The sequence below is a fragment of the Micromesistius poutassou genome (assembly GCF_964030765.1).
Source record: "Micromesistius poutassou genome assembly, chromosome: 7".
NCBI lineage: Eukaryota > Metazoa > Chordata > Actinopteri > Gadiformes > Gadidae > Micromesistius > Micromesistius poutassou.
The window spans coordinates 14,053,459-14,067,861 of NC_140277.1; the positions used below are offsets into that span (position 1 = coordinate 14,053,459).

Genomic DNA, 14,403 nt, shown 5'->3' on the forward strand with positions numbered 1-14,403 from the left:
CACCAGACAGGAAGGCCCATCAGTCTGCATATCCTATGGACACATGCAGGGGGTCATTTGCCCGGGTCTGTGCGCATCACCAGTGACAGGCCCATACCACCAGCCATACGCATCACAGGTGAATGAATTGATAATGACCCGATATCGGCTTCCTTGGTGATCCTTCTAGTGTTCCTGCCTGTCTAAGCTTCGTCTAACATCAGCTTTGAAATAGCACAAGCATCCGCAGACCTGTGTTTGTGTGTGTGTGTGTGTGTGTGTGTGTGTGTGTGTGTGTGTGTGTGTGTGTGTGTGTGTGTGTGTGTCCTTTGTCACATGAACATGCACACATACATATACAGCCCTTAAAATGGATAATAAATACATTCGCACACGCACATGTAGGCGCATGTGCTTGAACGTGAACGCTTGAACGTACACACAGACACACACACAAGCATGTGCATACGCACCACACACACACACACACGCACACACAACACATACATGCATGTATAGACACATGTGAGCAATGTCCTGTTCATTACCCAGTATAGCCCAATTGGGGTGAGCCCTCCTGTTTCTACTGGGATCCTGGAGCTGGGTGGAGGAGGCTGACCCCCCTTTGCCCAGGGGGTCTCTACCCAGAACAGGCTCCCTGTCCTGGGATGCCTTGACCTGGGCACTGCCCCTGCCTGGGGCCAAAGTCTCGGCGCTGCTCCGGAGTTCCCCTCCCTCTGCAAAAAGATGCGGGGGCCAGTTCAGCACGAGCAAACTCGGCTCATTGTTCACACAAGGTCACGGGAAGGTCAAGGCAGAAAACTGAGGACATAGTGGGGGTCAAAGGGGGAGGAAATTAAGCGTCATACGGGAGTGCAGTCAGACAGTTATGAAAAGAGTAGCGTGCCAAGTGGACAGAGGGAGGAGTGAGAGGGAAGCGCTCTGTGTTGGCGGTCGGAGAAATAGGCGTATAGTTCCTGTTTGCCCCAGGTTTGGAAGAGGCCTTCCTGATATTTACCTTACACTGACTGTAACCCATGGCTCAGCAACCACCTTGGTCTCTAAAACTTTTAATGTTTGCCAATTGCTGCCCAACAAAGCTGAAAAGAGATTGTATTTCCAAAATACTTAAATTTTAAGGTAAATGTTGTATAAAATGCCCTTCTGGGATACAAAGCTATATTTTCATCGGACAAAGTCGCAAAGCTATGGTTATTTCCAGGTCAAATGCAACAACATCTGTGTACCATGATACCATAATCAATCAGAGAAGTAGAATCAGAGTAGATCATGAAATTACTAGGAAATATGACAATGCATATTTCTTTCCAGTCTAAGTGGTCATGTCTCATTAGCAATGAATGAATTTCATCCCTTAACAGGTTGGCTGATAATCATGTAAACTCTTCTTTTGCACAATTTCAAGTAACTACCTTTCAAGTAACTACATGGAGGGGTTCCCGACCCCTGCATGCAGACTATCTAGTGCTACTCATTCATTGACAGTACATCTCCTTGGGGCCCTTCCGTCTTCAAAATTACAAACCCTAAACACATAAGACAATGTGTAAAAAGTAAAGTGTTGCCTCAGTCATGATCTTCTACACCACATTATCCCACAGTAAAACCAGGATACTGCTTTTATTTTTGTATAATTTCATTTGCGGGAACCTCTTTTTCAAATCCCCACCGGTCACTACACATGCAAGACCAAAGCGCACAGATGATTATAATATATTTTCGGATGTGTTTACCAAAGCAAGGCAAAACTCCCACAAACGCAGACCAGGATTCAAAGTCTTCTGCCAAATTGGGTGCAGTGATAGTTTACTTGTTAACTGGACTGAAACATAAACCACATTGAAATATATGTAGTAATGGCCGTATTTTAGATGTCCTTCTTCAAATCTATGTTGAAATGCGTAAATGAGTAGGATAAAACACTGTTGTCTACATATGCACCACCGAGAGGACACCCTTGTATCGTAGAGAAAACAGAGTGAGTGGATGCATTTGAGGGTCAGGTCAATTTCAGTTCAGTGTTGGAGTGACGCGAGACAGATGTGAGGCAGTGCTCACTAATGATGACCACATATATATACGTTTATGCCATATCTTTTGTTAGATTAAGGTATTCTGGAGTGTATTGCAGCTACCTTGTGCATCATCTGAGTCATTGTCTTATTGTATTTACTGCATAGCATTTCTGTTCATCTTGAATATTGTTGCCAACAGCTATAGAACAAAGACATTTTTTCCCCAAAAAATGTATTTTAGAAATTGCAAATACAGTAAATATCACAACCAAATGTTTGATACTTTTCAACCCTCTAAACTTTGTGATGTACCACTCATCTGCCATTTGTTTTATATCTATATCATTGCAAAACACTTCAATATTTCTATATTTCTACAACCCCCTAACGGGAAAAGTATGAAACTGTCCCCAGGCTGCCATAAAAACAAAACATTTGGAAACCATTGTCTTCACTGACCATACAAAAAAAAGAGCCGTACTGAAGAAAGAAATTATAAAATGAGAAATCTGCGTCGAATCCAAAGAGTATAGCGTTACACATTTTATAAAACCATCATAAAAAAAGTGCTCTTATAAGGTTACACGTTGTTATTTAATCTATACCGTGTGTTGATTCCAACCACTCAAACTTGGATTATTGTGTGTTCAGTATTCCGTAGGCGCAGTTCCACGACAGCTGTGCGCATTATCAAGTGTATCCGTGTAAGCAGACATTGTGTATCCAAGGGCTTCAGTGGGCCAGCTTAACACAAGGCTGGGATTCTGTACACCTGCCAATGGTCGGTCAAGGCTTGTGGTCAGCCAAGCAAAACACAGCATGGTAAATCAAAAATGGCTTCCAATTAAACTGGACGCTATAAAGCTCTCCCCAGAGAATCTGCCCGCAGTTATGTTTGCTTTCTGTACATAAATATGAACATTATACCTGGTACTTCTGGCCTTCTGTTTGAGTGTTAGGGGATATTTGTGGAAAAGCGGAGGCTACGTTTACAACAATACATTTGGTTTTTGTTGTGCTTTATGTGTGACTGGAGTATAAACACTGGTTGGCAGGAATTCAGCAGGCTAAGTGCATTGAACAGGTGTAGGTGAGATTAAGGCATTGGCAGCGACAGCCACAGAGATGGAGATCAATGGAGTTTTACTTTGTTGTAACATCAAAAAACACATTGCTCTGAATGAAGCTAAGCTCAAATAAAATGTATGCATACATTCACTGTGTACTTGTTGGAATACATGTTCTAAACACACAGAGTACATGTCCTAACCTGCTTTCGTTGTGTGTGTGTGTGTGTGTGTGTGTGTGTGTGTGTGTGTGTGTGTGTGTGTGTGTGTGTGTCAGAGAGAGATACGTATATGTTTATGTGTGTATGTGCTTTGTGGCAACCCAGCCTTGCCAATTAGTCAAATGCAGAGCACCTGAGGAACAGGTGGAGAAGCAGGGCTTAAATAGCCTGCTTCTCCACTCACTTAGGGCTCTCCCAGCCATGGGGCACTCGTGTGGAGAGACCGGTCCTTCCGGGCAACAGGACCGTCAAGTCCTCCCAGATTTTGGTTGTATTTGTACAAGACTTTTTGATTTTCCAATAAACGTGCCTTTTTGGCTTTTTGTCTGGTTAAATTGGGTCCTGTTTGGAGTAAGGCGGTTCACTTCCCAAGGCGGGTTGCCACAGCTTACATTGTACAAGTATACAACTTTGATCCAAGTCAGGTGTGTGTGTGCGTGCGCGCGTGTGTGTGTGTGTGCGCAGCCCAGCGTGTGTAACTTGGTAATTGTCTGTATTTGCATGCAGAATAAAACAGCAGCGGGGAAGCAGACCTGGCCCACCCCAAACTCCCGCTGATTCAAGCTGTCAGCCACATCGATTAACAATGATGAATCACCCCTCAACTTCTCATCCAATCACAGGCCTCTTAGGAGAGAACCTGGGGACTCCAAATCTGGTCACCTTTAACTAAATGATTTTCTTGGCCTGCGGTGAGTGGAGCAGCGATTGGCCCGGCGGCCTAATGACGTGGTGGTTGGGTGGTTGGAGGCTGTGCAGGAAAGGCACCACAGATGTGCTGGTAATTTATAGAGTGGTGTGCTGAATTAAGTGGTGAGAGTGTGTGCGGTCTGGCCCGTGCTACCTGCCAGGGAAGGTGAGTTGGCGAGAGATGAGTGGTGAGAAAACAAATAAACACGCCAAAGTTGATGTTGAATAGTGTGTTATATTTTCTATATATATACGGATACAATTTGTGTGTGTGCATGCTTTTTCATGTCTGTGTATTATTTCCCAGACACTTCTTTATCCTCAGGATAAGGAATAAGGTTTGACCAATATCATTCTCAACCAACAACAATCCCTCTTTATTTGATAAAGAGGGATTCATGCTGTTCAAAAACGAATAAAACACAAAAGCCACGGTCGGCCTCCTACTATGAACCCGAGTAGAAGGACTGAATGTTCTTTGAGAATCCATAATGTATACACGGACGCGAGCGCACCAAAAATACCTCAGCACAGGAAACAGAGAAGGTCAGGGATGGACTAACCCCAGGCAGCAGGCGTTCCAGCGCCGGCAGAACCCTAGACCCCATGCCAGGGCTGCGGAGAGGGGCTCTGATCCCTCCTCAAACGGAAGCGCTTGGGCAGGAGCGAGGGTGGGGGTGGGGGGGGGCGGGGGCGACGGGCAGGAATCAATAGATGCTTGTAGACACGGCGTCATGTTTCCAATCTAACACGGCACGCTATCGACCGGGCCCTCATACGAGACGGGGCGCGGGGACAACAACACACCGAGGGCCGGGGTGCTGGGGGTCTTTAGGAGAGCCAGGAAAATGGAAGGATGAATGGATGGATGAACAAATGAATGGCGGAGTGAATGGATGGATTCAGGAATGTAAGGATGTAACTTATTCGTTCGTGGATGCATAGTATACAAGGATGGAGGAATGGATTGATGGATAGATGAACAAATAGATGAATGGATGAATTGATGGATGGATGGATGGGTGGATTGATGGATGGGTGGATGGATGGATGGAAGGTTTTCAGCTGTACTGTGAGGGACGGCTGTGCTGTGTGAGGGCATTCCGAGTTGCTTTGGTGATGAAGATATAACATCTTTCAATCATCAGCAGAGCCCACGTCACCCTGTCATACAGTTCTCTCTCCCGCAGGCAGATCTCTCCGTTTCCTCTCGTCTTATGTGAGCACTGTTTACTGAGTGCTGTCTCTGTGCGTCCAAAGAAAAGAGATCCGATATGGATTGAAACAGAGTGTATCTTCACAGCGAACCCTGTCCAGCCGGCATTTGGACAGGAACAGAATATACAAAGGCATTATGAGTGCATTGAGGAGAGAGTTGTGGCGTTGTGCTCAATGACTCATGTGGTTTACAAAAGTGGATGAGTAGTTTACTGGGAAATGAGGCAGAGGGGATTCAACAGTATGTTGATGAGGAAATTGATGATCGTTAGTGACGATGTAATGAGCATGACGTAGGTACGGGACAGCCATGTTACCAGGCAACTGACAACCATAACTGTTGTTCTGTGTTACAGGCACACCATGTTGCTAGCCTAATTCCCCCGGACAAAGTGCCCACTGGTACTTTCATTCAATTTTCTGAGAAAATGTCTGAAAACATTAGGCTTGTGGATTACAAAAACAAAGGTGAAACTCAGTTATATGTGTAATCATGTGTGGTTCGTTCTGGCAAAAAAACTATTTCAAAATAAGAATACTTATAATAAATATAATAGAGCTTCTAAATATCTAACGAATGAAGGGCCCTATCTTGCACCCAGCACAATTTACTTTCTACACCGACGCATGTATCGTTGCTAGTTTGCACCCGGTGCAAAGCTGATTTTTCCCACAGCAAACTCGCGCCACTACACTTGCGCCTGGAGAGGCGTGTCGGCGAAAAGCAGAGGCGTGTTCCGGCACAAATGATACTTGGTGCTATTTTTTTTGCACCAGACGCAGACTCATCCACACACCCACACACAGACACACATACAAATAAAACACATGTGCATACAGTATGTCAACTTCCAAGTCCCCAAACTAAAACTTGAGGGTTGACTTGAGTCGTAGGAGTGAGGAGTAGGGGTGGGGATGGTGGAGGGGGGGACAAAATATGTCTGAAGTGTTTGACAGATAGAGGAGAGGAGATATTGGGCTTTGGTGCATTGTGAGCCATGCATATTTTGGCTGTTGAGTGGGTGATATGCAGACAGGGGTTTTCCGCACTCGCTCTCAAGCTGTACAAGCCCAACGTGGGGCCAGATGGGGAGCGTGAAACGGATGAGGGGAGCCGGAGCTCGAGAGGAGAAGAAAAGGCTGAGAACACACAGAGAGACAAAACGATCCACTCTGCCCGCTACTGTCTCCATAATGCCTGCAGTCGCTGGGACTCTCTGTTGCTATTACCGCTGGCACGTTGTGCAGATATATAATTGCTCTCAGAGGACCTGTAAATAAGGACGTCGCGAATCTGGAAGCTTTGAAACACAGAGTTCAGGAAATGTAACGCTTGGAACAACTGTGGTGCCCTTGACAGAAAAGAGAATAGTATAAATATTTCAAATATCAATTCTTCGAAATGTCCTGTAACCCCTTACTCTTGAAAAATAGATGAATGATAAATACATCTCAAGAAAGCATTTGAAGCGCACAGTGTTATCAAAACTGTGAACTCATCATTTTTTCAACTTATGTTTATTTATCATTGTCATTGTGTATATGTGCGTCCCAATGATGTTTATATGAATTGAAAGTAAGTTATAAGTTTAATCTGCATATACATAGACAAATTATTCTATACTATACTATTGAAATTCACACTATCGAGGCATTACGGAATATTAAGACAACAAAGCCCATTAAACAACATGAATCTTAAAGCAAATGTTTCCATGGATGAAGCATGTAGAGGGGCCACTGAAGAAGCTGTGATCATGTTACTGCAGCTGAAATGTATAGTCCACCAGCTGCTCTCTCTCTCTCTCTCTCTCTCTCTCTCTCTCTCTCTCTCTCTCTCTCTCTCTCTCTCTCTCTCTCTCTCTCTCTCTCTCTCTCTCTCTCTCTCTCTCTCTCTCTCTCTCTCTCTCTCTCTCTCTTTGTCTAATTTCCTTGCAAATTGCTAAAGTAAGCAAAGTGTACAACATCTACAATTGAAAATAATGGTATGTTGCATGCTATGGGAATGACAGAGCTAGTACCACTGTGTCAATCTATACATTTGGTTTACTTTGCATTAACTGATGCATCCACATAAGTGTGACTTGTGAATTAATTTGCATTACTTTGGCTTTAAACAAGCCCCCCTTGACAAAAGAATGTGTTGCAGAAAACAAATTAAAGCACAAAATCTGCAGTTTCAGGGGTAATGTGGAGCAAGTAGTTTTAATTGAATTAAAACGAAGGCACTCAGTTCATGGAGCAATGTTTTAAAACGTAGAAATGCATATGAGTATGGCCAGAAAAAACTGATATGGAAAATAATATGAAAAGGATATTACTACATCCAACACAGCCTGAATCAGATGCATTGCAGGGTTGCCCCAATACCCAATCCAAACAACAAACACATCCTTCACAAGGCATTTGATTTCAAACTGTGACCAAATGGCTAAATCCTACTCTCATATATCTCTGAAGCTCTCAAACAACATACGCTGTGCCAACGTAGCACCCTTGATACTTATAGAGACTTGGAATATTAAAGTAAAATAGAAAAGTTACACAGTTATACATAGTCTAACCTTATCTGAATATTACAATGCAACCATATAAAGGCTATGCAATATTTAAGTAAACATCCCCTCTTCTCAAAAAAATATAATTCCTATTTGACAGCAAGGATTAAATAAATATGCCAGAAAAATGTAAATCCTGTCATGTAGTAATCCTTCAGATTATTAAATTTGATTAGTTGCAGTCTATGATATATCAGACGTAATGTGGGCAGCATCTTCACCTTGCATTTCATACAGCAGGTTCCTGACAGATGGATGCCTTATAATAAGAGGGGCGGTGACCTCAATATGTACAGCCTAGGTTTCCATTCCATAAAACTAGGACTTTACATAACTATTGTTTATTTATGCTCCAAAGAGTCATCAAATCAATCCACCTGACAACAAACCTTTCAGTGAGCACATTTCAGTGTGCATGCGTACATGTGTGTGTGTGTGTGTGTGTGTGTGTGTGCCACTCTATCCTTATGGGACTTGAAAATAAACCCCCTTTCTGAGTGTGAGAGTGCAGCCGGTCGCACCAACCAACTACAAAAACGTCCTTTTGTCTTTCATCAAGAAACTGTAATCAACACTAGTCTCACATTAAATATGCACTGTCTATGAAAGAATAAGTTTTGTGTGGAACCGCCCCCCTTCCCTCCCACAGGGTGCTGTCCATCTGCTCAGAATGCTCTGTGATAACATCACTGACATTAATACAGTCAGACTGATGCAGACAGGTGTTCTCGTGAGAATAGGTGTTGGTCTGTGTGTGTGTGTGTGTGTGTGTGTGTGTGTGTGTGTGTGTGTGTGTGTGTGTGTGTGTGTGTGTGTGTGTGTGTGTGTGTGTGTGTGTGCCTGCGAGTGTGTGCATGCTTAATTGTATCTGTGCACATGCATATGTGCAACGCGTGGTGGATATGCCAGTGTGTGACTCTGTGGATTAGTGCACATTGTGTGAGGATTTTGCTGGAGATTAGAGGCTTGGCCTATGGGGTCTATTAGAAAAGAGCTGAGTAAACATGCCGGGCTATTGTTCCCACAGCCTGGGATCAGAGCGTCTTACTGCTTAACAGACAAACACGGGACAGACACAGACAATAACATATCTATGGTACACTGGGTTTGTTGAATTACAGACAAGTTACAAGGGTCCATAATTGATGATCACAATGAATACAGGACATGGAACAGTATGATGAATCATAACTTTTTACGACAACAATAGGTCAAGTTCAGTAGAATGAATGTTACGATTATGTGTTTTTATCCCCGCTGTTTGTCATCACCTTTAGTAGTCTCTCGCCCTGCAGATCACTTGTTCAGCCCACTCAGGGGTTTCTCGTTTCTCCTCAGCTACCCTCGAGTCCCTCCCGTGTTGCTTCCCTGTTGCCCTGTTGCTATTACTCTGCATGCCTGCAATCGCTGCACTTTTTGATTTCCCATTCAATACTATTCCACATAATGCTTTGCTCCCACACACACACACACACACACACACACACACACACACACACACACACACACACACACACACACACACACACACACACACAATTGCTCCATAACTATCCTTTAATGACACTGTCAGGTTGAGCTGGAGGTCTCTCTGACTCTTAGAGAGAGAGAGAGATAGATAGAGAGAGAGCGAGAGAGCGAGAGAGAGAGATAGAGAGAGAGAGAGCGAGAGATGGAGAGAGCAAGAATGAGAAATCTGCACGCAAAGCCGTCAATCAACATAAAGAGGTTTTTAGATGGCGAATAAGGAGAACCTTTCCTGGGCTGAGCTCGGCGCCGTAAATCTCCGTGCCCTCGCTCCAGCAGCCGATAGCTCAGGCTGCTGGAGGTGGGGGGGTGTGGGGGTGGAGGAGGAGGAGGTGGGGTTATTGAGGTTTGTTACATGGCTGTGCAGTGAACTATGCTCCCCGCACTGCATGAGGTTTGATGGCTCTGCGTCGCCTCCTCCCTCACTCACTGGCATGTTAAGGGGGGGGGGCAATGACAGCTTTTCCATTGTGGAGATGGTCCCCCCGTTTTCTAAGTGATCAATCTTCCACTTATGCGCGTGGGAGAGAGGGTGGGTTGTGATGGTGGGCGGGTGGGTGGGTATGAACAGTATAAAGGAGGCATTGATGAAAAGCACTAAGTTCCGCTCTAGAGTTGTACAGCTACCAGCGGTTACTGGATTGCAGCTTGGGTTCCAGAGCCGATGTGTCACCCAGATACAGGAGTCACGACCACAGAGTCAGTCAGTCACAGAAGTACTATTTAGTACTATTTTTTTTCAGGTTCCAAACTATGTAGGTCAACAATGTCGACCTATAGTGTTTGAATCCATCCAGAAAAAGTGGTCAACACACCCATGTGTTCAGACACCTATTCTTCCATTCAAACTGATCAAGATGTGAAGTCAAGGGTGAAGTTACCATATTTTTCACTGACTTGATGTGGGTTTCCTATTTCTCAAATCCACAACAAAAAAATAACATTATTGCACCAAAAGGAACATACAATACAATACAACACATGCCCTGCACTGTCTCAAGTGCAGGGCAGAGGAGGATCGTGTGTGTGTGTGTGTGTGTGTGTGTGTGTGTGTGTGTGTGTGTGTGTGTGTGTGTGTGTGTGTGTGTGTGTCTGGTGAATAAGGGAATAACACTGCCATCTAATGGAGGCTGACAACATGGCTCTCCCGCGAGGGAAAGCTTACCTCTCAACCCCGTCTCACGCTCTCAGCGGTACTCACAGACCTCTTAACGCTCACACTCACAGGCCCATCTCAAACAGGCTTTTGGCAAACACATCATTCCCATTGAACTGTTGACGAGGGCTGCAACTATACCTGCAACCTGATCCAAACTACAATACCAACACTAAAAAAACTTTTTTTTTTTTTTTTTTAACCCTAGCCAATTGCCCATTGCTCCGTTGACGGGGGTCCACCTGATACCAGCGTGCACACAGAAGTATGAAGCTCCCCGTGCAAAGGTTTGACTACCGCAGAGCTGGCATGCACTGTGTTAGGGGAGGACACAGGAGGATAGATATAGGAGAGAAGAAAAGGGAGGACACACACTCGACGGGACAGGGGAGAACCTTGGTTCAGAAGCATGCACAGCTCGGAGGCTTGCAGATAAGCTTTCTTCTTGACCAACGCCAACATCGTATCCAACAACACAGGAACAGAAAAGCGTTGAGCCAGGAGACACAAACCAAAACAGAAGAAATAACAGAGGAAGGACGGGGTGAATGGAAAGGTCCTTACCCAGGATGGGAGCCAGGCGGAATATGTCCGACAGACGGCTGTTCACCGCTTCGTAGGGGGAGTCTTCCAGGAAGTCATTCCCTGGGACCGGGAGATAGAGCCACCATTAGACAAGAAAGACAGTGCCACCTTGTCCGAGGGACAGACAGACGCAGGGAAAAACAGACAGACAGTCTCAGAAACGGTCTGATGGGCCAGGGTCTGACCCCGCACCCACTCTGCCCCCCTCTGTGTGTTTTGTTGTTTATTATGACAGCATCCCCCCCCCCCCCCCCCCCCCCCCCCACACTCCCATCACATTGGCCTGCAGGGGAAAGGGGGGGTATTTGGGTCAGTCGATATCCATGGTGGCACACACCCACACGCTTGGTTAGGCAGCTTGGTCAGCTGTGTTGTGCAACTGGAAGTGAGCTCACTGCACGGACTCACACACACACACACACACACACATACACAAACAGACACACACACAGACACACACACACACATATATAAACACACCACATCTCTTTGAGATGGCACCGCCCCCAGGGGCCTCACGCTCCATTACCTTCAAGGGAAGTGATTTTGGAGATCAGAATTACAAAAACAAAAATAGTTTGTATTCAACACAGGATCATTAAGAAGGGTCTCATTGAGAACAGACATATGGTGTAAAAGTAAGCAGAACAGAAGTTCAGATACGGCTGGAATGGATGAGAAGTAGGAGGGGAGTTTAAAAGTGGAAGGAGCACCAAATGTGTGTTTTTGCTGTCAATGTGAATCTGTGTGTTAAGTCTGAGGGGGTAGTGGTTTTAGGAAGCGACATTATGATGGGGCTCAGCATGATCTGAAATGGTTTGGCCGGGATCACGGACGGGGAGATATGGATTTTATGATTTTTAACATTTAAATATTCCCTATTCTCACAAGCTGTAGCTCGTCCACACCAAGTGACAAATTTTAAAAAACCACGCAGTAGGCTGTACACACCTTGTAATGTCTGATACATCCCCCAGTATATGCGCAGGCAGTTCTTCTCTTTCTTCATGCCTCTTTTACACCGGCAGTTGTACAGTGGGCTCTGTTTGAGCGCGTCCATGGCGCTTCGGCACTCATCGAAGCCGGCCACCATGCTGAAGTTGCTCTCCTTGCCCCCGGCCGCACACTGTCTCATAGTCCGGTACTTGGTGCTGCAGGCCTGCTCCTTCTGGCACTGCTCGCTGGCCCTCACGCAGTCCAGGCGGTGGGGCGAGCCGGCGTGCACCGTCTCCTCGGCGTGCGACCACACATCTGGGCATTGATGTGAAAGAAGAAATGATAATGGTAATACTACTGCTGATAATGATAATAATAATTATAATGCTTATAATAATAATCATACTCATCATTATCAGTAATTATTATTAATTATTAATAATAGAGTATAGCTGTTTTTTTCTCTCCTTCAGGGTAAATGTTCAGAGATTAAGCTGCTTTGGGGGATTAACATATTAACCATTCGAGGGGGGGAATGTGTGAGCCACAGAAAAAGATGCGGGGCATCACATCCCAGACCAGATAATAACAAGAACGACCTCAACGAAAGGTTTGATTTCAAATGGTGAATGTACGTTTTCATATAGATTATTGCATGCACATGTGTTGATTGTTTGGAGAAGTGTATGAAAAGGTGTAGAGCTTTACACACTATTCACTTTATCACGCAGAGCTGCGACAGACTTTCTGGGTCGGATTCTGACGGTCCTGAACACACACACACACACACACACACACACACACACACACACACACACACACACACACACACACACACACACTCTTGAAGCAACACATACAGTTGTTTACTGACCAGGTCGTGGATCGGGGAACACGAGAAAAAGGGTGAAAAGAACCAAAACCAGATCAACTCACCAAGAAGAGGCAGAAGCGCATACAGAGCGGCGAAGATCATCGTCCTTCTGTCCGTGGGAAACATCGAGGGATGGACGGAGTAAAAATAATAAGGTGTACTTCAAAAAGCAGTCTTAGTAGTAGTTTAAGGTCCACAGCATCGCGTCCGTATTGAAATCCATTGAAGAGCAGACTCCGACAGTGTGCGCACTCCGCGGTCCAGCGTCCAAGGGGCTCGCTTCATGCGAGGAATAAATCACAGCTTCCCAAAGTGCCCTCCTTCAGATCCCCCGCAGTCTTTGAACAATGTCAGGAAAAAACAACAACAGCAAGAACCATTTATTAAAAAATAAAAAAGGTTTCCGGCTCCCGGGGTTTGTTTGGAGTCAAAGCAAAGAGCGACGAGGACCAGTGTGGCTCCAACTCCAGTGAGTGGGATGCTGCCGCGAGTGTGCGCGTCCTGAGCGCATGGAGCCAAAGCCCACCTCACCACCCCGCTCCCCTCACCCCCCTGCTGCACGCTCCGTCCAGCATGGAGCCAAAGCCCCCCCAGCCCGCCCCGCTCCCCTCCCCCGCCCCCAGCCCACCCCGCTCCCCTCACCGCCCCGCCGCCGCACGCTCCGTCCGGCGGGGAGCCTGAGCCTCAGACGGGTCTCTTTCCAGAATAACCCGATCTGAAAGTATAGCCTAACTTGTTAAAATTGTTCAATTAGGCCTATATAAAATTGTAACTGCAAATAGGTCCTAAGTGATAAAACATACGGTTGCAGTTAACAGGCCATTTGTAATCAATCCCAGCAAATAAGTATTGTAAGTATTGACAAGTATTGAGTGTGTGTGTGTGTGTGTGTGTGTGTGTGTGTGTGTGTGTGTGTGTGTGTGTGTGTGTGTGTGTGTGTGTGTGTGTGCGCGCGTGTGTGTGTGTGTGTGTGTGTGTGTGTGTGTGTGTGTGTGTGTGTGTGTGTGTGTGTGTGTGTGTGTGTGTGTGTGTGTGTGTGTGTGTGTGTGTGTGTGTGTGTGTGCGTGTGTGCGCGCGTTGTATAGGATTATATTTTACAATGGGGTTAATTGCAGCCTGTCAAAGAGTGAAGGCAGGAGAACTGGGTTAACGACTCCTCGTATGATAGAAGCCTGTATCGGCATTGATTGTGTTGGACTTTGATTTTTTTAAAGTAGGCTTACAGGCTATACGCGTCAACCCTTTAAGCCAATGGATTCAATGGAAGTAAATATGCGTATAACCCGCACAGGAATCGTTACACACCGGGCTATCGATTTAATGTACAGGGGTCTTAAATCCCAGTCCCTGATAATAACATGTTAACAGACCATTTAGGAAATGAGAAAAATAAAACAGCTGAGAAGCAAAAGACGGTCATTAGGCTTTATTCCAGATGGACTTAATCAAGATACCTAATTAGATAGATATTAGAGAAATGTCTTGAGTGGTTAACGAGAATATCCGTATTTCATAAATATGCCACATGTTTAGTTGTTCCTGTGAATGGGCCCCAG

General features: G+C 45.3%; 1 protein-coding gene across 1 annotated transcript in view; it reads right to left on the reverse strand.

Annotated features, from left to right (window-relative positions):
- Positions 1–13,170, reverse strand: part of gfra1a (gdnf family receptor alpha 1a) — a 73,305-nt gene extending 60,135 nt beyond the window's left edge. The window contains 4 exon segments of the mRNA XM_084470497.1: positions 528–716; positions 11,017–11,097; positions 11,989–12,288; positions 12,910–13,170. Of these exon segments, the coding sequence (XP_084326623.1) occupies positions 528–716; positions 11,017–11,097; positions 11,989–12,288; positions 12,910–12,973 (634 nt within the window). The 5' untranslated portion in view covers positions 12,974–13,170.
- Between the last annotated feature and the right edge of the window lie 1,233 nt (positions 13,171–14,403).